This window comes from Pelophylax lessonae (genome assembly GCF_965119305.1).
Source record: "Pelophylax lessonae genome assembly, chromosome: 12".
In the NCBI taxonomy this organism is placed as follows: domain Eukaryota; kingdom Metazoa; phylum Chordata; class Amphibia; order Anura; family Ranidae; genus Pelophylax; species Pelophylax lessonae.
Genome location: NC_138779.1, coordinates 98919706 through 98946286, shown reverse-complemented (window position 1 = coordinate 98946286; position 26581 = coordinate 98919706). Strand labels below are relative to the sequence as shown.

The following is a 26581-nucleotide window of genomic DNA, read 5'->3' as shown; positions in this document are numbered from 1 at the left end:
TGGACAAAATTACGGAGTGGGCAACGACATGGCAAATGAGGTTTAATGTGGAGAAGTGTAAGGTTTTGCACTTGGGGACCAAAAACATAAAAACACAATACACGTTAGGAGGGGAACCCTTGGGGGAATCAAAAATGGAGAAAGATCTGGGAGTCTTGGTTGATGATAGATTAGGCAACAGCATGCAATGCCAAGCGGCAGCTTCCAAAGCCAACAGAATATTAGCATGCATAAAGAAAGGGATGTATTCCAGAGATAAGACTATAATCCTTCCACTTTATAAAACTCTGGTCCGACCGCATCTGGAGTATTCTGTCCAGTTCTGGTCGCCAGTCCTCAGGAGGGATGTGTTGGAGCTGGAGAAAGTCCAGAGAAGGGCAACTAAACTGATTAGGGGGTTGGAGGACCTTACCTATGAAGAGCGGCTGCAATCGCTCGATTTATTTTCCCTGGAGAAGAGACGTCTGAGAGGGGACATGATAGCAATTTATAAATATCTTAATGGGGATCTCAGCTTAGAAGAAAAGCTGTTCATTCGAAGGAATTGCATGAGGACTCGAGGACATACAATGCGATTAGAGGAGAAGCGTTTTAACCTCAGGCAACGTGGGGGGTTCTTTACTGTTAGGGCTACAAGATTGTGGAATTGTCTACCACAAGAGGTGGTTTCTGCGGGTAGTATGGTGACTTTCAAAAGACTCTTAGACTTACATCTCAAGGATCAGGAGATTGAGGGCTATGTTAGATGATTACAGTCACACACACCTACACAGGTTGAACTGGATGGACTATTGTCTTTATTCAACCTCACCTACTATGTAACTATGTAAGAACTTACCTGTCCAGGGAGCCCGCGATGTCGGCACCCGAAGCCGATTTACGTATCGGCTCTCAGGTGCCGCCGCCGCCACCATCCAGGGTGAGGGAACCCGGCACTGAAGCCTATCGGCATCACAGCTGGTTGCCTATTGCGCTTCCGCAAAGAGTGCTGTGCTTTGTAATTGGCCCAGCTGCGGAGGAAAAAGGAGGGGGCCGAACTTCCGAGGGACAGCACCGCGGCGCTGTTTCCCAGGAAGTGGGCAAGGGTACCTGGCAAAAACAGGTTCCTGTTCCCCCTCCCCCCTGAAAGGTGCCAAATGAGGCAACGGAGGGGGGGAGGAAGCAGATCGGCAGAGTTCCACTTTTGAGTGGAACTCCGCTTTTAAAAAGCAGTTTTTTTTCTCAAACCCTCCCCTCAGTTTATTTATTTATTTGTGTTTTTGAGCATTTTCATGCCTTTATTCAGGTGTTTTTTGGGCACTTAGAAGTCTTTTCTGCTCGAAAGCTCCTCTCAAAACCCGAGTTTATTGGGGGGGGGGGGGGTTCTGCCTGTAAACTCTGGAAAAGACATGGACACATTGGCTAACATGGAGGGGAGTTTCCAGGCACAAAAATATGAGAGCTGCAGTGTACATGAGCCCTAATAAAGTAGCTGAAGCTGGAAGGAAATGGAGTTGTGTTGTGTGCTCGGCTGTGAGGAAGTTCCACGTTTGTCCAGCAGGTGGCCCTCTGTGTCAGCGATGAATGAGGTGAGGGCGGAAGAGAGAAGAAGAAGCTTCTGGAAGAGGCTGGAGAGGATCCGCACATTATACAATCTATACATCGCCGGGGGAGAGCTGTGCTTGTATCCAGCAGAGTCGGTGACCTTTCTAGGAGAATCCCCCCCAGCACTGACAGGTAGGAGGAAGCCTGCTCTGTATACATGTGCTATGTGACACCTATAGTACTCAGTGTATGGGGGGGCCATGCCAAAATTTACCTTGGGGGGGAGGGTGGAGCTGTCTCTAGGCAACCATTGTGATTCCCCCATTGTATATGAGTGGTCCCTGTAATAAGGTGGGGAGGGTGGTATGGTCCCAGCATGGACTGTATACAGAGGAGGTGGGGTCTGTACTGTACACAGTTCTCCCTCCATAGGGATGTATAGGCTGCCATCACATGACTGGGAACTCCATATTCTAGCAGCTAGATGGAGTTATGTGTGACACAGCCATGCTGGGTGTCAGTGAGGACTGTGACCCGGATATACATACATGGTGGAGCAAAGCATGCAGGGAAATGGAGTTTTCTCTCTCTCTATACCCAGCACTGAAGAATAATTCGTTTTTGAACTTTTCCCTAATTCAGGATGATCAGATTTTTTCTTCCGACCCAAGAAATCAGGAATACGTCCGCTAGACTTCTCCAAACCATCCAGATCCAGGGAAATCGTGGCTTCCCATCACTCTGTTGTGATATTATTGACTAGCGAGGGGACACGGGGGTCTCCGTTCTCTAACGTTTGTGATATTATTGTCACCTGACCTATGTATGTCCACAATTTATTACATGCAATCATTTATTAGGCAGCTCATTTATTTACATTAACCCCTTAAGCTCCAGAAGATTTACCCCCCTCCTTCAAGACCACTGCATCACTTTAACTGACAATTGCGTGGACGTGCGTCGCTGTACCTTTTTTTTTCAACCCCCAACAAATGTATCTTTTGGTGGTATTTGATCATCTCTGCGGTTTTAATTATTTAGCGCTATAAACAAAAAAAAAGACCGGCAATTTAAAAGAAAAAAAAAATGTTTTTTTACTTTCAGCTATAAAACACATCCAATAAAGAAATGTAAACAATCAAATTTCTTCATTAAATTAGGCCAATATGTATTCTGCTATATATTTTTGTTTTTTTATTGTTTTTAAATGTGGGGATCTGCACTCCTTACCCCTGCACTCTGTAAAGCTCTTTTGACCCAGAGAGAAGTAGGCTCAGGTTTTATTTAGGCATACTCCTTTTAACCGCTTGCCGACCGCCGCACGACTATTTACTGCGGCGGTCAGCCCCTCACAGGCAAAGCGACGTAGGTCTACGCCGCTAGCCTGTGAGGGTCTCAGGAGCGGGCGCGCTCCCGCACGGTCACGGACCCCCCGCGTTGTGACCGGCGGACCCGATCGTCCGCCGGTCACTCGCGTACGTCGGTGGAGAGGGAGAAAGGCAGGCGGCTAGTGTAAACAAGCCGGCTGTCATTCTCCCCTGTGTAGGAATAGTGATCATACGGTTCTACTATGTAGGACCGTTGATCACTGTTCCTACACCTCAAGCCACAGCCAATCACAGTTAGAATCACGCCCCTAGGGACACACATAACCCCTCCCTCTCAAAAAAAGTTAACCCCTTCACTGCCAGTGTCATATTACAGTAACAGTGCATATTTATAGCACTGATTACTGTAGTAATGTCACTGGTAACCCCAAAAGTGTAAAAAATGTCAGTCAAGGGTCCGATCTGTCCGCCGCAATGTCGCAGTACCGCAAAAAAAATCGCAGATCGCCGCCATTACGCGTTAAAAAAAAAACAACAAAAATGACAAAAATCTTTCCCTTTGTTAGTAAACCCGATAACTTTTGCGCAAACCAATCAAAATACGCTATTTGCGATTTTTTTTTTTTTTTTTTTTTTTTTAACCAAACATATGTAGCATAAAACAAATTGCCCTAAAATGTTAAAAAATTTAGATTTTTACATTTTTTTTTTTGGGGAATTTCATATAAGAAAAATGTGAAAAATATTGTTATTTTTGCAAAATTGTCGCACTTTTTTTGTTTATAGCGCATGATCAAAAAATCGCACAGGTGATCAAATACCACCAAAAGAAAGCTCTGTTTGTGGGAAAAAAAGGACGTCAAATTAGTTTAGGTACAGTGTCGCACGACCGCGCAATTGTCCGTTAAAGTCACGCAGTGCCGAATCGCAAAATAGGCCATGGTCAGGAAGGGGGTAAAATCTTCCGGGGCTTAAGTGGTTAAAGGGTAACTCCGCTTTCATGGAAGAAAAAAAAAATAGTATATACATTTGCGACACAATTCGTATTGTAATCGAATGTTGTTAAAAATTACTTTTCAATCCGCAGCTCTGTAATTTTCTGTAAAATGCAGTGCAATATGGCTACCTGGAGGTGTTCTGTACATCTGAAACATCATTTCCTGCTTGTGTGATCGGCTCATTGATCTTCCCAAAAGTCTACATTAAAGGGGTTGTAAAGTCAGAAGGTTTTTTATTATCTTAATGCATTCTATGCATTAAGATAAAAAAACCTTATGTGCTCCCTTTTTAGATGGCACTCCGAGTACTTCACTTCCTAAGCACCATCCTGAACCCTAAAGACTTTACTCTTCCCCTGACGAGCTTTGAGGAATACTGTGATGGGGTGGGTTTTGTTTCTAGGTCCATCTCTAAGACATATAGCTTATTGACCATACCCCATGAAATGCCTGATTTGCCCTGTGTTAGGACGGGGGAGACCGAACTGAACCGCACATTCTCGTTAGAACAGTGTCAAAGGATGTTTGGGCTGGCGTTGGGGACTTCGGTTTGTACCAAGGCCCAAGAAACCAACTTTAAAATTCTGACAACGTGGTATTACACTCCTAGCGCATTACATGACTTCTTCCCTGAAACATGGACAGATGCTGGAGATGCCAGAAGGCCAGGGGCATGATGCTTCTTGTACAGTGGGGATCGAAAGTTTGGGCACCCCAGGTAAAAATGTGTATTAATGTGCATAAAGAAGCCAAAGAAAGATGGAAAAATATCCAAAAGGCATCAAATTACAGATTAGACATTCTTATAATATGTCAACAAAAGTTAGATTTTATTTACATCATTTACACTTTGAAAATAACCGAAAACAAAAAAATGGTGTCTGCAAAAGTTTGGGCACCCTGCAGAGTTAATATCTTGTACTGCCCCCTTTGGCAAGTATTACAGCTTGTAAACGCTTTTTGTAGCCAGCCAAGAGTCTTTCAATTCTTGTTTGAGGTATCTTTGCTCATTCTTCCTTACAAAAGTCTTACAGTTCTTTGAGATTTCTGGGCTGTCTGTCACGCACTGCTCTTTTAAGGTCTATCCATAGATTTTCAATTATGTTGAGGTCAGGAGATTGTGAAGGCCATGGCAAAACCTTCAGTTTACGCCTCTTGATGTAATCCCCCATGGATTTCGAGGTGTGTTTAGGATCATTATCCATTTGTAGAAGCCATCCTCTCTTTAACTTCAGCTTTTTCACAGATGGCATCAAGTTACCATCCAAAATTTGCTGAAATTTTAATGAACCCATTTTTCCTTCTACTACTGAGACGTTCCCTGTGCCACTGGCTGCAATACAACCCCAAAGCATGATTGATCCACCCCCATGCTTAACAGTTGGACAGAGGTTCTTTTCATTAAATTCTGTGCCCCTTCTTCTCCAAACGTACCTTTGCTCATTCCAGCCAAAAAGTTCAATTTTAACCTCATCGGTCCACAGAACTTGTTTCCAAAATGCATCAGGCTTGTCTATATGTTCATTTGCAAAGTTCAAACGCTGATTTTTGTGGTGAGGATGTAGAAGAGGTTTTCTTCTGATGACTCTTCCATGAAGACCATATTTGTACAAGTATCTCTTTATAGTGGAATAGTGTACCACAACTCCAGTGTCTGCCAGATCTTTCTGAAGGGATCGTGCAGTCAAACGTGGGTTTTGAATTGTTTTTCTCACAATCCTGTGAGCTGTTCTGTCTGATATTTTTTCTTGGTCTTCCAGATCTTGCTTTAACTTCCACTGTTCCTGATGACTGCCCTTTCTTAATTACATTCCGAACAGAGGATATTGACATCTGAAAATGCTTTGCTATCTTCTTATAGCCTTCTCCAGCTTTGTGAGCGTCAACTATTTTCAGTTTCAGTTTTCTAGATAACTGCTTAGAAGATCCCATGGTGCTGATTTTTGGGGCAAGGTCAGAGGAGTCTGGACATTTAAAACCTTTGAGATTGACATCACCTGGTCTTCCCAGATGATGATGGAGAACAATCCATGACACTGGCAGGTCTCAGCCTTGCAAAGGGGGCAGTGCATGCTATAAATTCTGCAGGGTGCCCAAACTTTTGCAGACACCATTTTTTTGTTTTCTGTAATTTTGAAAGTGTCAATGATGGAAATAAAATCTAACTTTTGTTGACATATTATAAGAATGTCTAATCTGTAATTTGATGCCTTTTGGAGATTTTGCCATCTTTCCTCGGCTTCTTTATGCACATTAATACAAATTTTTAACCTGGGGTGCCCAAATTTTCGATCACCACTGTATTCTGGTCATGCCCCAAACTGACACACTTTTGGAACGAGGTCAAACAAATGACTTCAATGTTCACAGAGCAGGTAATCCCAGATGACCCTGCCTTCTTTCTATTTCACGTTTCGAACATCCTGGTTAGTACCTACAAAAAGTAAACTATCAATTATAATAAACGCCGCTAGGGCATGCATACCCCTTTTATTGGAAGAAAACTTCATCCCCGACAGTGGCTCTCTGGCTCCAAAAAATTGAAGAAATAAACAAAATGGAGATTCTTATTGCGACAGCTCAGCACAAAAGTGATAAACATGCGGAGAGATGGAGACTTGGGGATTTGTTTATGCCTCTAGGGAGGAAATCGCCCTCCTTAGTACATAACCTTGTCTCCCGGTAAATTAAGGTTCTTTGGGTCCAGTGATATTGTCTGTAGACAAGTGCCATCGGAACTGTAGCTCCTCACCCCTTCCCACCCCCCCCCCCCCCTTTTTTTTTTTTTTTTTTTACTTCTCTTTCCTTAGTGTCTCTGATCATTATATTTCTCTTTATTCCTACCTTTTACCTTTTGCTTCATATTTGTCTTATTTACAAAATGGTCCGCAGTGGACTCCTCATATCGACTCTATTTGAGACATTCTTTTTTTTCCGCTGACCTAGTTGTATGATCAAGTTGTGTGTAATCTGAGAGTTGGAAGGTGTCTATCCTTGCTAAATTTTTTTGATTTCTGTAATGATCTGATCCTCTGAATTTTTAATAAAGTTTATATTTGCAAAAAAAACTTCCGTGTGCAGCAGCCCCCCCTAATACTTACTGGAGCCCATCTCTATCTAGCGAAGTGTACGACTGCCTCGTCTCTCCACTACTTAGCCAATCAGGAGAGAGACGGGGCGGGGTCGAACAGCAGCTCTATGTCTGAATGGACACAGGCAGCTGTGGCTTGGCTCGGGTGCCCCTATATCAAGCGGTTTGCTGTGGGGGCACTTGTCAGGAGGGAGGGGCCAGGAGAGCGGAAGAGGGACACGAAGAGGAGGATCTGGGCTATTCTGTGCAAAACCAACTGTGCAGAGGAGTTAAGAATATGTTTGTTATTTTAAAAGAAATAAAAAAAACAAGACTTTACAATCACTTTAAGATACAAGTCAGATTGCAGGCATCCCCTGCAACACAAATTTCATTTTTGGTGCGATACTCCAAATAGGAAATCACTACTAAATGAATGCAGACTCTGCCACTTTGCTCCATTAGAGGCCTGCAGGTAAAGCAGCTGATTAATGGGAGTGGTTTCATAATTATCAGATTTACTTTCTACATGGACGCAGACAAACACACTTCCGAATAACAAAAGGTAGGAATCTTCAACAAGGTTTTTGTTAAAATCCTCGCAATGTACATAGATCTCCCAGAGGGGAATGCCGTGGTTTTTTTTTTTTCAACAAAAGTGGAGTTACAATTTAAGCCTCTCTCACTCTTACAGCAATTTGGCCATATCATTACGCCACTTAATATGCCCTAGGTCTTTTACATGTTTAGCAATGTCCCTGCTGAGACAAGTGACTGCAGTGTCACTCCTATCAGAAGGAGCAGTTGTCCCTATAGCTGCTGGGGAGAGGATTCTGCTCTCCTCTCTCGAAAAGCAGCCTACTATGGTCAGAAGAGTGGGACCCTGCTGAGAAAATACTTCAGTCTCAGTACAGTGCCACTGGGGAACAAGGGTGGACTGCCCTTCTTCCTGTCTTCTCTTGTCGTGTGACCTATCACAGGACCAAAGAGGAGAAGAAGGAGAGACCGCGTTAATTTCCTGAAGTCCCTGAACTGAAACTGAGGTGTGAACTGTGAGCAAACATTGGATATTAAGAGGGGGCACAGTTTGTCATCTTTGTCCTGGGTACTGGATGACGACAGCAGGGGCGGCATTTAGTGGAACCAATAGGCTATTTCCTCCTGCTCCCCCCCCCCCTTCTCCTCCGCTCTTATTCATCCCAAAGGTGTTGAGGTCAGGACTCTGTGCAGGCCAGTGCAGTTCCTCCACCCCAAACTCGCTCATCCATGTCTTTATGGACCTTTCTTTGTGCACTGGTCCAAATCATTTGGTGGAGGCGGGTGGGGAGGTTATGGTGTAGGGTTGTGTTTCAGTGATTAGGCTTCGCCCCTTAGTTCCAGTGAAGGGAACTCCTAAGGCGTCAGCATACCAAGACATTTTGGACAATTTCATGCTTCCAACTTTGTGGAAACAACAGTTTGGGATTGGCTCTTCCTGTTACAACATGACTGCGCACCAGTGCATAAAGCAAGGTCCATAAAGAAATGGATGAGCGAGTTTGGGGTGAAGGAAGTTGACTTGCCTGCACAGAATACTGACCCAATAGAACACCTTTGGGATGAATTAGAGCACAGACTGTGAGCCAGGCCTTCCCTCCAACATCAGTGCCTAACCTCACGAATGCGCTTCTGGAAGAATGGTCAAACATTCCAATAGAAACACTCATAAACCTTGTGGACAGCCTTCCTAGAAGAGTTGAAGCTGTTATAGCTGCTCTTATATTGAACCCTATGGACTAAGACTAGGATGCCATTAAAGTATATGTGCGTGTAAAGGCAGGCGTCCCAATACTCTTGGTAATATAATGTAGCTGCAAATTAAACCACATCTTGTTTTTACTCTCCACAGTGGAAATTTGCCATGGCAGATGAAGGACATGAAGAAAACAGGCCACATCCACACAATCTCCAGGGACTGCTACATATGGCCATTGAGGCTGGTACTGGATCGACCACATCAGACCAAATGGAACAGATGTCTGAAGAGGTATAAATCTAATTATATAGACTTAATATGTCTGTAGCTAATGGAAGGTGTAGGTAGAAACCCAGAGACAGTTGAGTTGTCATAAACAAATCCAGTGTTTGAGGATACTCCAGATCAGCTCTAATTGCTATAACAAGCTATAAAGCGAATAGATGTCCCCTCTTTATAATTTTTATCTGCCGGAATGTGAGGTACTTGTCTTAAAAGGAGAAGTATGGGATAGGGTAAATAACAAATATTACCATAAGCGTGAATCGGCCTTTTATTTCTTTCCTCCCTCCGTTTTTGTTTTTCTAGCAGGGGCACTTCATCTGTCACGTAGGTCCCAGTGATGGTCCATTTCCTGAAAGGTTAGAGGGAGCGGTTACAACTTTAGCAATCAACCTCCTCTTTCTGTCCCTCTTCCATTGGTAGATGTGGCTGTGCTTACTGAACACACACACCTGAACAGTAAATCAGTTCAAGCACTGTCCTATTCCTCTGCATAAAAGTGGGAAAATGAATAGGTGGTATAGATATGGCTGGATCTACAATAGGTAGAGGTGTTGGGGAGCACTGTGCCCCCATCCTCCATGGATGCTGTGCCCGTTGAGCTCCTTCTCTCTTCCCTGTACTGCAGACAGTCTGGGCACAGGCAGCATAGCTCCTCCTGTCCCTGTCTACTGTGTAGCTGTCTGCAGTGCTGTAGTTCTGACCTGTGAGGTTCCCAGCTAAGAATGGCTGTGCAGCATAGCAGGCAACTACACAGTGTGCAGATAGATGCTATCTGTAAGGGAATCCAATCTGAGCTGTGTGAACAGGAGGAGGGAGAGAAAGGGGAGCTGTGCTGTGTTTAAGTTTTAGGAGTGAGCACACAGCCCAGAGCTGTCCGCAGTCAAACAGAAGAGAGGGAAAGGGGGTGGACTTTGACAAGATTGTTGGCATGAGAATCCAGGGAAGACTTTAGCCCCTCCCACAGGTAATTACCTGTATTTTAACACTTCTCAGAGGGCTGGTAAGATGTTTATGTATTAGAATCTCACAAACAATAGCATGAAGCCTGATTGGGATGCAATATGCCGATAAACTGCTCTGCTGAGCCTTCCCTGGGATAGCAAATGCCCATCTAACCCCCCACTCTGTAAAAAAAACACTGCTCCTGCCTGTATCACACCTTGGTAGTTGCAGTGGGAAGAAAAGGTATGTGAACCCCTTAATTTAAATGGTGTGTTTGTTTGTTTTTTTTGCAGTAATGTGCTATAAAATGTAATCTGATTCTCATCTAAGTTACAATAGACAAACACAATGTGCTTAAGCTGATAACACACAAACATTTCTAATTTATTGTGTCTTTATTGAACATACCCATTTAACATTCACAGTACTATAGGAAAAAGGAAGTGAACCCTTTGCGTTAATAGATGGTCGAACCTCCTTTGGCAGCAATGTCTTCAAGCAAGCACTTTCAGTAGCTCTAGATCAGACCTGCATAATGTTCAGGAGAAATTTATGACCATTCCTCCTGATAAAACTGCTTTTGACTGGCCCATTCCATATATATTTTTCTGAACCAGTCTGTGGTGGATTTACTGATGCTTAGAATTGTCTTGCATCACCCAATTTCTACTATGCTTCTGCTGGTAGACAGCCACCCTGACATTATTAACCTGTAGAAAATTTTGATAAACATGTATGAGGACTCGACCTTGATGATGGCAGGTGGTCCAGACCCTGAGGCAGAGAAGAAAGCCCAAATCATGATGTTCCTTCCACCATATTTCACTGTTGGGATCATGTTTTGATGTTGGTAAACTGCACAATATATACTGCCCAAAACGTTTTCCAAGTAGCATTGCAGTTTGCTCTTTGGCAAACTTCAGACATGCAGCAATTTTTTTTATTTTTTTTGAGAGCAGGGGGCTCCTCTGGTGTTCTGCTATGGACACCCTGCCTGTTCAAGGATTGCGTATGGTAGACTCGTTAACATGGATGTTTGCCAGTGCCAGTAATGTCTTCAAGCCTTTAGCTGTTATTTATTGATTCTTCTTTACCTCATTGAGGATTCTGCATTATGCCTTGGGATTCATCCTTGCTGGGTGCCCACTTTTAGTAGCCACAGTACTAAACAGTCTCCAATTATAGACAATTTGTTTTAACTGTTGACTGATTGCTGTTTAAGCACTTTGAGATTGTTTTGTATCCCTTTCCAGCCTTATGCAGATCAACTGATCTTAATTGTTAAAAGTTATGGTTCAAATCAGCAGGTGCGTCTTATGAACAGCAATCTTAACGTGTTTGAGTGTCTTTTATCAATCAAAGTAGCTCCAAACCACACCTCTAGACTCATTTTATTATTTGGACACCAGGTGTCATGGGTCTGCTACCTAAGGGGTTAACTTAGTGTTGAGTCTGCAGCCTAATTGCAGTGATTGGCAACAGGCTGCTCTATTTAAACTCTGCAGCAGCATTATGTCCTTGCTGTCTGATCTGCAGCTTCCTGTGACCCCTGCTCCTGTTTACCTGCTTCTGTGATTGATCTCCTGTACGACCCGGCTTGACTTTGGACTTCCCTTGCTTTCTGCCTGCACCTGACCTCGGCTCCCCTCTGACCTTGTACCTGCATGCTCCTTTGGATTCCACGCTGCCCGCCTGTTGTTGACCCGGCCTGTGAACTGATCCGTTTGCCTGTGAACCCCCAGAGTGAGTGTGGACTCGGATGTTCCGTCCTTCTGCCTGCCTGCTGTTGGGATCCTTCTACCTGCTGGTTGTCTCCTCTTAAAGCATCTGGGACCTTGGAGCTACCCGTCCAACAGCTGACCCGCCAGGCCCTCATACCATTCTGCTCTCCCGTGCCACCTGTCTGCTCTACCAGGGGCCGCGAGTCAGATACGTAAGGGAGGCCTTCCTCTGCACTATCGGGCTCATCAGTCAGGTACGTGAGAAGTTGACAGTATCAGACAGCCATGTCTGAGCCCGAGCGAGGAACCTCCCCCATGGAAGAACTGTGCCGACATCTGGCGGGTCTGACACAAGCTGTTAAGGATTTACAAGAGGGATATACTCGGCTGGAAGAACGAGTTCAAATTCTGTCATCTCCCGCCAACACTACAGGTGCTACCTCATCCGCACCTGCGGTAGTGATGTTACCACCAGAACCAAGGGTACCCACACCCGAAAGATTTGCGGGTGAACGTAGCAAATACAGAGCCTTTCATAATGCTTGTGAACTCTATTTTGCCCTGCAACCCCGCACCTTTTCTTTGGAAGCAACCAAAGTGGGCTTCGTTATCTCCCTGTTGACCGGAGAACCCCAAGCCTGGGCACATCGCCTTCTGGAACAAAAGGCCGAATCGCTAAGCAACCTCACCACGTTCTTTGAAGCGATGTCCCAACTTTATGAGGACCCCCAGCAGACTGCGACGGCTGAGGCCGCAATACATGCACTTCAACAAGGTCGCAGAGCCGCCGAAGACTACGTGGCCGAGTTCAGGCGTTGGAGTTCTGATACCAATTGGAACGATGCGGCCCTTCGTTACCAATTTCGGATGGGACTATCTGATCCTTTAAAAGATGAACTGGCACGAGTTGGGATACCCCAATCCCTGGACGCACTTATTAACTTGTCAATTCAGATTGACCGACGTCTAAGGGAACGTCGCTCCGAAAGATCCTCAGGCCAATATCGGCCAACTTGGATGCTACCTAAAGTTCCCAGTTTCTCCAGCCAGACTCCTTCTGCTCCAGTCGCTCCGGGCCCGGACACCTCCGAACCCATGCAGTTGGGATTGCTTCGTCCCTCTCTCACCATGGAGGAACGACAGCGCAGACGAATCAATAACCTCTGTATGTACTGTGGGGAACCCGGGCATTATGTGAGGTCCTGCCCTGCAAAGATGCGTAAGTGCCTTTCAATCTCCTCAGTGCATGTTCCTGTTTCACCTAACCAAGCCTCTCATCTTACTCTCACCATTATGTTACAGCTCCCAGGAAGGAGTATCCAGGTATCCGTCATAATTGATTCCGGAGCCTGCAGCTGCTTCATAGACTTGACGTTTGCAGCCAAACACCTCATTCCACTTCAGCCAAAGGCCCGGGGACTAGCTGTACATCTTGCTGATGGCTCTGTCATTAAATCCGGTCCAGTCACACAAGAGACGGTCCCTTTGCTTACTATCATTGCTTCCCATCACCAAGAGTTTTTACGCCTGGATGCCATTTCATCACCTTTGTTCCCCATCATCCTAGGTATGCCCTGGCTACAGGCCCATAACCCCCAAATCAACTGGGCCACTGGAGAAATCACATTTCCTTCAAGCTATTGCCAGCAACATTGCCTGCAAGAACCTCCAGTCAACCCCTCACCCTTACTCTGCCTTGACTCAGACCTTGAATTACAAAAATCAATCCCAGTGGCTTACCACGATTTTCTGGACGTATTCAGTAAGAAGGGTGCAGAGACTCTCCCTCCTCATAGGTCCTATGACTGCCCTATCGAACTGTTACCAGGGGCTGAGGTCCCTTTCGGAAGGATTTACCCTTTAACTGAGCTTGAATTGGGCACGCTAAAGGACTATATTGATGACAACCTAAAAAAAGGGTTTATTCGCCCATCAACCTCTCCGGCTGGTGCAGGCATCTTCTTTGTTGAAAAAAAGGACCATTCACTGCGACCCTGCATAGACTACAGAGAATTGAACAAGATAACTGTAAAGAACCGTTATCCTCTGCCTCTTGTGCCCGAACTGTTTCAAAGACTGGGAGCTGCAGTCATCTTCACTAAACTGGATCTGCGGGGAGCATACAATCTAATCCGTATTCGAGAAGGAGACGAATGGAAAACGGCATTTCGTACTCGATTCGGGCACTTTGAGTACCTAGTCATGCCTTTTGGGTTATGCAATGCACCGGCCACCTTTCAGCACTTTGTCAATGACATTTTCCGTGACTATCTGGACTTGTACGTCATCGTGTACCTGGATGACATCCTGATTTTCTCCTCCTCTGTTGATGACCACCGTAGACATGTCCGAAATGTGCTAACCCGACTACGGCAACATGGCCTCTACGCCAAACCGGAGAAGTGCGACTTTGAACTTCAGTGTATCCAGTTCTTAGGTCTGATCATCTCTGTTGAAGGCATTAAGATGGACCCTCAGAAAGTCACCGCCATCTTAGATTGGCCAGCTCCTATGGACAGAAAGGGGGTTCAACGCTTCATCGGGTTTGCCAACTTTTACCGGAAGTTTATTAGGGGGTTCTCTGCTATTATCGCCCCCATTACCGAACTAACTAAGCAAGGAACCCGATTCCTCTGGTCTCCCAAAGCGCAATCTGCTTTTGAAGCCCTCAAGAAGCTGTTCACGTCAGCACCCATCTTGAAGCACCCTGACCCTGCCTTACCGTTTGTTCTTGAAGTTGATGCCTCGGAAGTTGCAGTGGGGGCTGTGCTGTCTCAACGGCAAGGAGCTAAAGCCCTACTTTACCCGGTTGCTTTCTTTTCCCGCAAATTATCAATAGCAGAAAGAAATTATGATGTGGGAGACCGCGAGCTTTTGGCCATCAAGGCCGCATTGGAAGAATGGCGTTACTTACTTGAAGGTGCAGCACATCCCATTCTTATCTATACAGACCACAAGAATCTAGAATATCTGAGAACGGCTAAGAGATTAAAACCTCGGCAGGCAAGGTGGGCACTTTTTTTCTCTAGATTCTCATTCCATATAACGTACAGGCCAGGGTCAAAGAATACCAAACCTGATGCACTTTCACGTATGTTCAACGACCCTGAAAGGTCCACACTCCCAGACACCATCCTTCCCTCAGGAAACTTTCTTGTATTACAGGAGAATCTCCTATCCCGACTCAAACAGGCTTCTGCTGAGATTGCTTCGTCCTCTGAAACCAGCTTACAGGCACAGGATGGCCTACTGTGGCATGAAGGTAAAATTGTTGTACCTAAGGACTTAAGAATGACAGTGTTAGAGCTCTGTCATGACCACAAGCTGGCCGGACACTTCGGTGCCCTGAAGACGGCCGAACTGGTACAACGCACGTTCTGGTGGCCTCAGGTGGTAGGCGACTGTAAGAGCTATGTGGAGTCTTGTACTACTTGCTCCCGAAGCAAGAACAGCAGGGTAAAGGCCTGGGGTTTACTGAAGCCATTGCCCGTTCCAGAGAGACCCTGGAAGATGATCTCAATGGACTTCATTGTGGAACTCCCCCCGGCAGAGGGTTTTTCTACCATCTTCGTGGTGGTGGACAGACTGTCCAAAATGGCCCATTTTTTGCCCATGAAAGGTACACCCTCGGCTGTGGAAACTGCAAAAATTTTCGTCAAAGAAATTGTAAGGCTCCATGGTGTTCCAGCCAACATCGTGTCCGACCGGGGTGTCCAGTTCACCTCCAGGTTCTGGAAAGCTCTGTGCGGTTCTCTAGAGATTGAATTGGCTTTTTCCTCCGCATACCACCCTCAGACGAACGGACAAACAGAACCAATCAGACTCTGGAGCAGTACCTCCGTTGCTTCTCTTCCTTCTCCCAAGATGACTGGGTCTCTTTACTCCCCATTGCCGAGTTTGCTTATAATAACTCTTTTCATTCTGCCATCAAACAAACTCCGTTTTTTGCTAATTACGGCTTTCACCCGTCCTTCCTGCCTAGTATTATACCTGAATGCTCGATCCCTGCAGTCTCTGAAACGATGAATTTCTTCTCTGAAAACAACAAACTTTTACAAGAGACTATGGCCAAGACACAGGAGTATAATAAAAAGATCTTTGACAGGAAGAAGCGAGGAGAACTAATTCTGGAACCTGGCAACCAGGTATGGTTGTCTACAGTAAACTTGAAAATGGCTTGCCGCTCAAAAAAATTGGGCCCTAAGTTTTTGGGTCCCTTCCCTGTTAAGAGGAAGATCAATGATGTAGCCTATGAGCTGGAATTACCCGATTCACTTAAAGTTCACCCCGTCTTCCATGTGACTCTGTTGAAACCTGTGGTTCCGAATCCTTTTCCTGAACGAAATACTGGTCCACCAGAGCCTGTAATGGTCAATGGAGAGGAGGAATTTGAGGTGGAAACAATCTTGGATTGTAGAAGGAGGTACAATCAGGTTCAGTACCTAATTAAATGGAAGGGGTATGGACCAGAAGATAACTCTTGGGAGCCTGAAAGCAATATTCATGCTAAGGAACTAATGCAATCCTTCAAGAGATCCCATGCCGAGAAGTTGGCTCAATTGGGCATCCGGAGGCTGCCCTTTAGGGGGGGGCAATGTCATGGGTCTGCTACCTAAGGGGTTAACTTAGTGTTGAGTCTGCAGCCTAATTGCAGTGATTGGCAACAGGCTGCTCTATTTAAACTCTGCAGCAGCATTATGTCCTTGCTGTCTGATCTGCAGCTTCCTGTGACCCCTGCTCCTGTTTACCTGCTTCTGTGATTGATCTCCTGTACGACCCGGCTTGACTTTGGACTTCCCTTGCTTTCTGCCTGCACCTGACCTCGGCTCCCCTCTGACCTTGTACCTGCATGCTCCTTTGGATTCCACGCTGCCCGCCTGTTGTTGACCCGGCCTGTGAACTGATCCGTTTGCCTGTGAACCCCCAGAGTGAGTGTGGACTCGGATGTTCCGTCCTTCTGCCTGCCTGCTGTTGGGATCCTTCTACCTGCTGGTTGTCTCCTCTTAAAGCATCTGGGACCTTGGAGCTACCCGTCCAACAGCTGACCCGCCAGGCCCTCATACCATTCTGCTCTCCCGTGCCACCTGTCTGCTCTACCAGGGGCCGCGAGTCAGATACGTAAGGGAGGCCTTCCTCTGCACTATCGGGCTCATCAGTCAGGTACGTGAGAAGTTGACACCAGGTGTGCAACCTACTGACTCCAATTAGATGTCATTGAAGTGATTAATCTATGGATGCACTTACTTTTTCCTCCAGCACAGTGAATGTTTAATGCTTGGGTTCAGTAAGGACATGAGAAATGAAAATTGTCTGGGTGTTATCAACTTAAAGTGTTACTAAACCCACAACAGTAAAATCAGTCTGTATATGCAGTAAAACATGCTTGTTATACTCAATGTCGAACCTAAGGGGTTAATTCTCCGCATTGTGTAAACAGGCTGTTTGATCCTGTATTCTCTGATCCTCCCTTCCTTCTACTGTCTTCTGATAATTTCCTGATAACACAGAGCCTATGGTGTCAGCCTGCACTTGCTAAGTTTGGTCTCTATTGTTAGAGATTTTTTTTTTTTTTTTTTTATTTTCTTGGGAGAGTGCATGTGGATCAGCACAGAGCCAATCAGCACTGTCCAGACAGTCAGGGCTCTTGCAGTCTCATAGAACATGAAACGAAAACTCCTCCTACAAGCTTTAACTAGTGCTTGGCTCGACACTGATCTAAGTCACAAGATTCTAACTGCTGATGAGAAAAGGCATTTAGCAGTTTATATTTCTCTTCTGTCCTCTTACAGTCGCAGCCCTTTCAGTATTCCTTCACCATTGGGTAATGTGCCCTCTCTGCAGGAGCAGGTTAGGTAGTGAAAAATTTAACAACAAAAGCTTTACACAGACACACCTCTAGGGGGCTGTCCCTCAGACATTACCCATTAGCCACTTGGTGCTGCTCTTCAGTTTCTTGCTGCCTAGCTCAGGAGTAGGACTAGGGTACCCTGCTGGGACGCCTTGTCTGTTTTTTATTTTCTTTGAAAGGCGTCGCCTAAGGTGGACCACACGTTTCTAGGTTGATTAATTTCACGTTGAGGATAGGCGTGTGGAGACGCTTTCCCGCCACATGTATTTGGTGGCGGGCTTTCTGCTCAAACCTGTGTTTGCTTCTGTGCTGTTTTCACAAACGGTCACTGAATGGTTCAAGGTGCTTAGGCGCACCTTAGTGGCGGAGTCGGTCCCTCCGACTGTACTTGACCTGGTGGATCAAATGACCCAGGCCGTGAGGTAACTATGTGATGTGGCCCTGGACGAGGCTCCTCTGGTCACAAGGTTATCAGTGGTTGGGGTCGCAATCCGTCGCATTATTTGGCAAAAAGGCTGGTCAGCTGACCACGTTCCCAAAAAGACTGTGTCTGATGTCCCTTATGTGGGAGATCGGCTCTGTGGGGACTAACCTCTAAGGGAAAATTACCCCACGCTAGGCGGGGTCCTTCCTTCAAGGCTCATCGTGGGTCCTGTCGTGCCTCAGGGGCACAGGAGAAAGGAAAATCCTTTAAGGCCTCCTGCGGTCACAAGAAGCCATGGTCTGGGAAGCCCAAGGCCAGTCAGTCCGGAGCGGCGGCCCAGTCCTCCTCTGCCTGAAGGGACGCCCTCACCCGTTTCAGGGGTGGGGGGGACGTTTGCGTTGCTTTTGGGAACCCTGATTCGCTCAGGGTACAAGACCGAGTTTCGATCTCGCCCCTCAGACAGGTTCTTTCCATCAAATCTCCGTCTGTCTCCCGATCGTTTGCAATATCTCATGGGGGCTGTGCAAGATCTTCTTGCTCAAGGAGTTATTATACATATCCCTCAGCGAGACAGGTTTCACGGGTTCTATTCCAACCTGTTCACGGTGCCCAGAAAAGAGGGCAAAGTGCATCCGAGTCTGGACCTCAAGTCTCTGAACTGCTTTGTGCGGGTACAGAGGTTCCGGATGGAATCCATCTGGTCGGTGGTGGCGTCGTCAAGTCAAGGAGTTTTTTTCTGGCCTCCATCGACTTGAAGGATGCGTATCTGCACATCCCTATCTACGAAGGTCATCAGCGGTATCTCCGCTTCGCAGTGGCAGAGGACCACTTTCAATTTGTTGCATTACCCTTGGTCTAGCTTCGGCTCCCAGGGTATTGACCAAAGTTTTGGCCCCGGTGCTGGCTTTGCTGCGCAAGAGGGGGATTGCGGTCCTCGGTTATCTGGACGACCTCCTGTTGAGGACGAGTTTGTGTGCCACTCTGTGGAGCGAACTAACAGTCACGGTTCAGACGCTCCAGGAGTTCAGGTGGACCATCAACTTCCAGAAGTCGGCACTGACTCCGTCAGTTCATCTCAGTTACCTGAGGATGGTCCTGGACTCCGCTCAAGCGAAGGTTTTTTTTTTTTCTCCCGGAGGAAACATTCAGAGGGCGAGTTCAGGTCTCTCAGGGACAATGATCTGTCTTCTCTACGGGCCTGGATGCGGTCCCTGGGAATGATGGTTTTTCGGCCTTCAAAGCCATCCCATTTGCTCGGTTTCACACGAGACCTCTGCAAGCAGAGGTTCTTGCCAGGTGGTACAGGGATCCTCAGTCGTTAGACAGGAGGATATGTTTGTGCCGCCTCACGAGGACTGAACTGTCGTGGTGGATTCTATCACCCACTCTGACTCAAGGCAAGTCTTTTCTGCCTCTGTTGTGAACAGTAGTCACCACGGATGCCAGCCTGTCGGGCTGGGGTGGAGTTATGGTCACCTTATGTGCCCAGGGGACTCAGTCGGCGGAGGAATTCCTCCCTGCCGATAAATGTCTTGGAGCTCCGAGCGATCAAGCTATGCTTGTTTCATTGGTCGTCTCGGCTACACGGTCTCCCGGTTCGTGTTCAAACAGACAACGCCATGGCGGTAGCTTACATCAATCGCCAAGGGGGCACCAAGAGTGCCCGGGCAGCCAAGGAAGTGGCCGGGTCTTGGGCCGAGGTGCACGTTCCATCGATTTTCGGCTGTTCACGTTCCCGGGAGTGGAAAACTGGCAGGCGGACTATCTGAGTCGTCCGCCCTTGGATCAGGGGGAATGATCCCTGCATCCGGTAGGGTTTCACCTCCTGTGTGCCCGGTGGGGGACTCCGGACGTGGATCTGTTTGCGTCCCGTCTCAACATAAAGGTGGGAAGGTTCGTGGCCAGGACCCCGATCCTCTTGACGGACGCCACGGATGCGTTAGTGGTGCCCTGGCATCGGTATTGGCTGATTTATGCCTTCTCTCCGATTCAACTGTTGTCCAGGTTCCTCCGCAGGTTAGCGTCGGAACAGTTGCTGGTAATTCTGGTGGCCCCAGACTGGCCTCGTCGGTCTTGGTATGCAGACCTCGTAAGGATGGTCGTCGAGCCTCCCTGGCGGCTGCCTCTGAGAGAAGATCTCCTGTCTTAAAGGCCGATCTTCCATCCTGCTTTACAGTCTATGGCTTTAACAGCGTGCCTGTTGAAAGCCAGGTGTTGGGAGATGGAGGTCTCTCGAATTCTGTCATTAACCTTGCTGAAGGCTTGGAAGTCTACCTCCAGGCAGATGTACCATCGTACCTGGTAGGCATATTTTGCCTGGCGTGCGTCGCAAGTGTTTTCATCCACGCATCCAATCAGTCTTTTATCCCTAAGGTGGTATCTGCTTTCCACCTCGACGAAGATATTATTTTACCTTTGCTTTATGCGAAGCCCAAGCATGCCAAGGACTTTGCTTTGCATTCGTTGGATATGGTCTGGGCGATCAGGGTGATCTGATCCCTGTTTATCCTTCTGAGGGACCTCGGTAGGGTTCGGCTGCCTCCGCTGCAACCCTTTCCAAATGGTTCAGACAGACTATTGTTCTGGCCTATTCACTGGAGGGTCAGGTGTCTCCTTTCTCTGTGAGGGCACGTTCTACTAGAGCCGTCAGTACCTCTTGGGTTTTTCGCCATCAGGCTTTTGTGGCTCAAGTGTGCTAAGCGGCGACATAGTCGTCTGTGCACACATTCAATGAAATTCTACAAACTTGATGTGATGGCATCCTCGGATGCTTGCTTTGGCCGCGTAGTTTTGATGGCGGCAGTTGTTTGAAGAGACATGTTGTTCTGTCTCTTCTTGGGGTGAATTTTGTTCTGGGCTTTGCTCCTGTTGAGCTTCTGTTGCCCTGTTGGTTCAGTTTTTTTTCTCTGGCCTGATTGACATGTTGCCTTTTCTTGGTTGCGTCTTCCCACCCCTCACACCTGCACTGTTTGGGACATCCCAATGGTGAAGGAATACTGAACAGGCTGCGACTGTCAGAGGACGTAAGAGCAAATAGAATTTTTGTAAGAACTTACCGTAAAATTATTTTCTCTGAGTCCTCTGACAGTCGCAGCCCCCGCCCCTCTATTTTCTGGGGTTGGATGTCTTCCTGTACTGCTTGCTACGGAACTGAAGAGCAGCACCAAGTGGCTGATGGGTAATGTGGGGACAGCCCCCTAGAGGTGTGTCTGGGTAAAGTTTTTGCTAATAACATTTTCACTACCAAGCCTGCTCCTGCACAATACCCAATGGTGAAGGAACGGGCTGCGACTGTCGGAGGACTCAGAAAATAATTTTACGGTAAGTTCTTACAAAAATTCTATTTTCCTAATAATATAATGGCATTTTCATGTTCTGTATACTGTGGGAGAGCACATATAATGAATGCAGGGTCCTGGGTTTATTGCTTTCTGTGCCCCTGTTAAGGAGATTAACTCTCTCTATTTGTCCTTTTTACCATTATCTTTGAGTGAAAGTAAAAGAAAACCCTAAATTTTGGGTTGTCCCCAGAAAAGTAATAGATGGAAAATCATCCAATGGGGACACTAGTTACCGGGGGGTGTCCCTAAGAAATTCCTTTTCATTTGCAGATATTTTCTCTCACTTCCTATTTGACTATGGGACAGGAAGTGAAGAGAAATCTTTGCAATGGAACAGAGATGGCGAAAAAAAATTTGACGGGTTATAACCCTCCCTATAGCTATCCAAAATGATGGAAAAATACCTATTGATGTTTCCAGTAATGCAGTGTCCTTGACACTTCCTTTTGAGCTAAACTTAAAGCATAAACAATACATTTTGTAATTCTCCAATTCCCAACCCTCATGTCATGGAGAGAAGGAGAGGAAGACATCCTTGAAGTCCAGCCTGGGTGCTAACCATGACTCCCTCAGTAGATAGTTAGTGAGCGTTGCCACCCTAGGATAGGAAATGTTATTTGTAGGATCACCAGGTGAAATTAAGGAAAGAAACGTCTGAAATAATGACTGCTGCCTCATTCCAAGCGCTAATAGGCTGCCATATGTTCAATTTTATTGGTTCAGATAAGCTTTAGGGAATAGCTAGTTTAACAATCACAAGCTGTGTGAAACCACAATGTGCTGCTGTTGTTGTTTTATGCTTCGTCAAATCCAAAGTGAACATTCATTGAATCCTTGTCCAGGCTCTCCATAAGCATTGCCCTGTCTATGTTTAGTTATACAGGCTATGGCCCACATAATGCTTACTCTGCAGTATAGCTGGCCAGGCAACAGGGTTAGGGCTCCCCAGCATTAAGTTGCAGCATGTGATGTTGTATGTACCGCATACATATAAGAATCTCTGCTAATGCCAGGTTGAAGGTCAGTGAAACCATAGGAAGTAATCTTGAGATCAATATTTCTTTCATCCTATGTGCAGCTAAGAAGGGTGGAACTTCTAAATTCGAACATAAGAACTTTGTTCCAAGGTTAAGTCCTGCCCTTTCTAAATATTAATCATGTTCGCATTAGGTAGTCAATTCAGGACTCCAGCCAAAATGGGTATTATGTTAATACCCCTTTCTGGCCACCCTCCATTTGGAATTTAAACAGGAATTATGTTTACAGTGGCTTTGGGTCTTTATCCATTTGCTACGTCCCATTTTGCCTTTTTTAAACTCCTCTGGCAGTGCAGAGCTGCAGGCTGTTCAGGAGGTTTAATCCTCTCTCTCCTGGATTCCATGGCTGCCGCGACACTGTAGCAGCCTCACACAATTACTGTATACTCATTACATGTCATTTTTTCAGTGTTCTTTATTGTTTGTAAATGAAAAGGATTAAGAAACAAACCTTTTAGGATGCTTGTACATGTCGAAGGCGCCAACCCTAGTAAAATATTTGAACCTATAAAATGACTGCTGCCCCTTAAAGTGTAGTGCACACAATCAAACAATCTAATTCTAGTAAAGTAAGGTGATGTTATATACAAAACCCTGGTTTATAAATTATCATATAAAGTGCAAAGTGTCAGTAAAACCTAATATAAACTACATATGCTACAGCCTAATCTGATGTAATAAAAAAAAATACAAATGCGTGTTCTACAACACCATTGTTTAGTACCTGAAAATCCAAAAACTATGACCTCAGTGATGAGATTACTAACATACATGTGTATATCAAATGATAAAACAAAAACAATCTACTGTATGAATCGTGACAGTCTCTGTAACCCAAAAACCTGTGCTGTGCAATAGAAGTGCTCTTCTTCCAATAAATGCAGTGCTCCACCACGTGCGGGTAAATAAAAGCACTCACCAGAGCCCCCAGGTCACAGGGACCACTTGCGCCTTGTGTATGCAAGAGTTATGGACTTATTGAACTCTTCCACAGTAAACGCAATCCACCTTAACAGGTGGACAGCAACGCCGTTTTAATAAATTAAAAATTAGAGATGAAAACGACTCTGCAGTAGTTGTGCTTACATTTAAAATTGCCTAGACCGGCACCATCTCGAATAGCCTGCACTATGCCCCTTGGCAATCCAGCCCTGGTAGGATGTGGATCCGCTATCTCACAGCTAGCTCCGGTTTCCCAGCCTGTGTGCGTTCCACCACTACCCAGGAAATTATTATTAATGGTTATCCACGGCGTTCAGGCAGCAACCCAATTTTTTTTTTTTTTGTTTTTTTTTTATCATTTGATTTTTATATACACATGTATGTTAGTGATCTCATCAATGAGGTCATCATTTTTGGATTTTCAGGTACTAAACACTGGTGTTTTAGAACACGCATTTGTATTTTTTTAATTTTTTGAGTACATCAGAATAGGCTGTAGCATATGTAGTTTAAACTTGGTTTTACTGACCCTTTGCACTTTATATGATTTATAAACAGGGGTTTTGTATATAACAGCGCCTTACTTTACTAGAATTAAACCTTTTAGGATGAATATACTGTTCAACATATATAATTTGTTTTTTATTAAGAGTATAGTGGTAGGGCTAAGCTGAAGGTTTTTATATTTTTAAAGAGGTTGTAAACCCGTACAACTTTTTTTTTTTTTTTTGGCAACCTGTTAGAGAAGCACATAATGATCTAGTATGCATTCCATACTAGCTCATTATGCAATACTTACCTTAGAATGAGCCCCCGCCGTGCAGCCCGCTTACCTGTATGACGGGCGACATGTCCAGTCGCCCATCTTCCGGGATCGCGGCATCCAGCCATCTGATTGGCCGGAGCCGCGGTGACGTCACTCCCGCACACACGCGTGGGAGCCGACAGTCACGGCACGGGTCTCTGAAGAAACGGCACCAGTGGCTATTCCTTCAGAGCGCATGCGCCAGTGACGTCACTGGCTGCATGTAAGGTAAATATATCCTAAACGGTGCATGTTTAGGAGATATTTACAGTACCTATAGGTAAGCCTTATCATAGGCTTACCTATAGGTAAAAGTGTCAGAGGAGGGTTTACTTCCTCTTTAAGGGAATATTACCCTTGGACTTATTCCTTACTTCACTATGTCCAGCACTGGATAGCCCTTTTTTACAGTCTGTTCGCTACACTCACAATTATGGCATGCCCGGTCATCAGGATATCACACATGTTCTTTGCTTTTGTGTCCGATACATAAGGTCCTGTTCTCATCTGGACGTAGCAGAAACAATTACCGTATTTCTGCAAATGTGCTAAAATGCATGATGTGCTTGCAGTTCCATTATTTCTTAGCCCACGTTCACATTGGTCCAATTTGACATGCGATTTAACATGGCACTGTCCGATTTGGTGCTACACTGACTTTGCAGAACGCACCGATTCCCAAAAGTAGTTTCTGTACTACTTTTGGCGATTTCCATAGACATCATCTGTGCAGGAACCCCGACAGATGTGTGTGAAATCGCTCCCGAAGTCAGACTGAAACTGTGGCTTGAAATCGTGCGAGTTGTGCTGAACTTGCACAATTTCAAAATGTCCCCAATGTGAACCTGGGCCTAATGGCACCCCAAATGTCAGTAGCAGCAGTGTTTTTCCACGTGCTTGGATCAGTGCCAAAATTTCGTACACAAGCTTCTTAAGTGGGTTTTTTGGAGTGGAGGGAGGCTTGTTCAAATAAATGGTGCCGCTCCAAAAAAGTGGAAAAACACGATAGCATCACTTAAGTGTAAATGGGGCCTAACTTTTTGTGTAGAAGTGTTATGGTTGGATGTTCAAAAAATTATGTAGTTGATAATGAGCTAGGAAAGGGAGTGGGCCTACAAATATTAAAGGAAACTTGTTCTAAGGCTAGGTTTACACTACATGAGGTTGGACTGCATTGGGCGGCTATTCTCAATAAAGATAAAGGAAATGGTGTGATGTGTGAGCTAAGTATATGATCACTGCGCTGACCTCGGCCCCACTGGACTGCAGCAGCTGGTGTGAATGAGCAATTACAGAAATATGTAGTCTATTGCCTGGCTGCATTTGTTTTAGAGCACTTTCACGAATGGAGCCACTAGTGATTACATGTGGAAGACCCAGCAGGGATTCCTGGCAATTAGCTGTGGGTGGAATCCCTATTGAAAGCAATTGGAGGCTGAACACTCCAGCAGGTAATGATGGCCGTTCACCTGTAATCCTGAACCGCCCTGGACACAGACTGCCTACATCTAGGGCCGATCATTCACAGGTAAACTCTCCATGAATGATTACATGTGAACGGCCTCAATTATCTGTGGGAGCTGTCAGCCCCCAATAAATTTCAATAGGACTGCTGCCTACAGCTAATTGTCGGGAAGCCCTGCTATGTCTCCTGCATATATTTGCCAACATTTGTGTGGTGTGTAGGGTTTTCTTTTATTGCTGTCAGTGGCTTTGTTGGAGCTGTTTGTCCAGACTTCCAATTATTATAATGTTTTTACCAGGACAGGAAGTTGGGGATGATATCCAACAGGGACACAGACAGCAGTAAAAATCTGTTATGGGTTCTGACAATACAATGGGGTTTATTTACTAAAGCTGGAAAGTGCAAAATCAGGCTCACTTCTGCATAGGAACCAATCCGCTTCCAGTTTTTATTGCTAAAGCTTAACTGAACAAGCTGAGCTTAGAAGTTGATTGGTATCTCTGCAGAAGTGAGCCTGAATTTGCGCTCTCCAGCTTTAGTAAATAAACCCCAGTGTTTTACTGGTGTCTGTGTCCCTCTTGGAGATTTATCCTCCCTTCCTGTCCTGTGACATGTATTAGATCTGGAGGGTGAACGGCTCCCCAACATGACTATAGAAAGCTGTATGAACAAAGCGGTTCTAACTCCTTCACCACTCTAGACAAAAAAATGTTTTGGCTAGAGATGTAATACTTTGAGTCCCTGTCCAGGAACAGGTTCACCATAAAGTCACTCTTTATAGAGTAGGGTCACTTTTTTGCATACTTTTTTTAAAGTTGGTGGCTGAGAAAGTACTGAAGTTATTGGTTGATCTTGACATTGGGGCAATTATCATTTGTAGGATAGGTTAGCAATAAGACTGCATATTCTTCTTGATACAAGTTTTTATTAGTTTTGTCAGGCAGGGTCCCCCGCGGTGCTGTAGTTTGCACTTGTTGTTGGGATTAGATGTTTTTATGAGCACTATTCTGAGTGCTAAGGCTGTAATGGCTTTCCTTGCCTACAGATGGCACTCTAAGTAAAATCCAATGTTATAACGTCAAAATTTGAAGACTTTAGATTGAGAATATCTTTTTT

The 26581-nt window shown here is 45.5% G+C and overlaps 1 protein-coding gene across 1 annotated transcript in view; it reads left to right on the top strand.

The window, feature by feature from the left end:
• Positions 1-1703: 1703 nt before the first annotated feature.
• The window catches only part of HSPBP1 (HSPA (Hsp70) binding protein 1), a 91014-nt gene continuing 66136 nt past the window's right edge, over positions 1704-26581 (top strand). The window contains exons 1-2 of the mRNA XM_082274361.1: positions 1704-1716; positions 8809-8946. Coding sequence (XP_082130487.1) covers positions 8821-8946 — 126 coding nt within the window. The 5' untranslated portion in view covers positions 1704-1716; positions 8809-8820. The remainder of the gene's footprint in view (positions 1717-8808; positions 8947-26581) is intronic.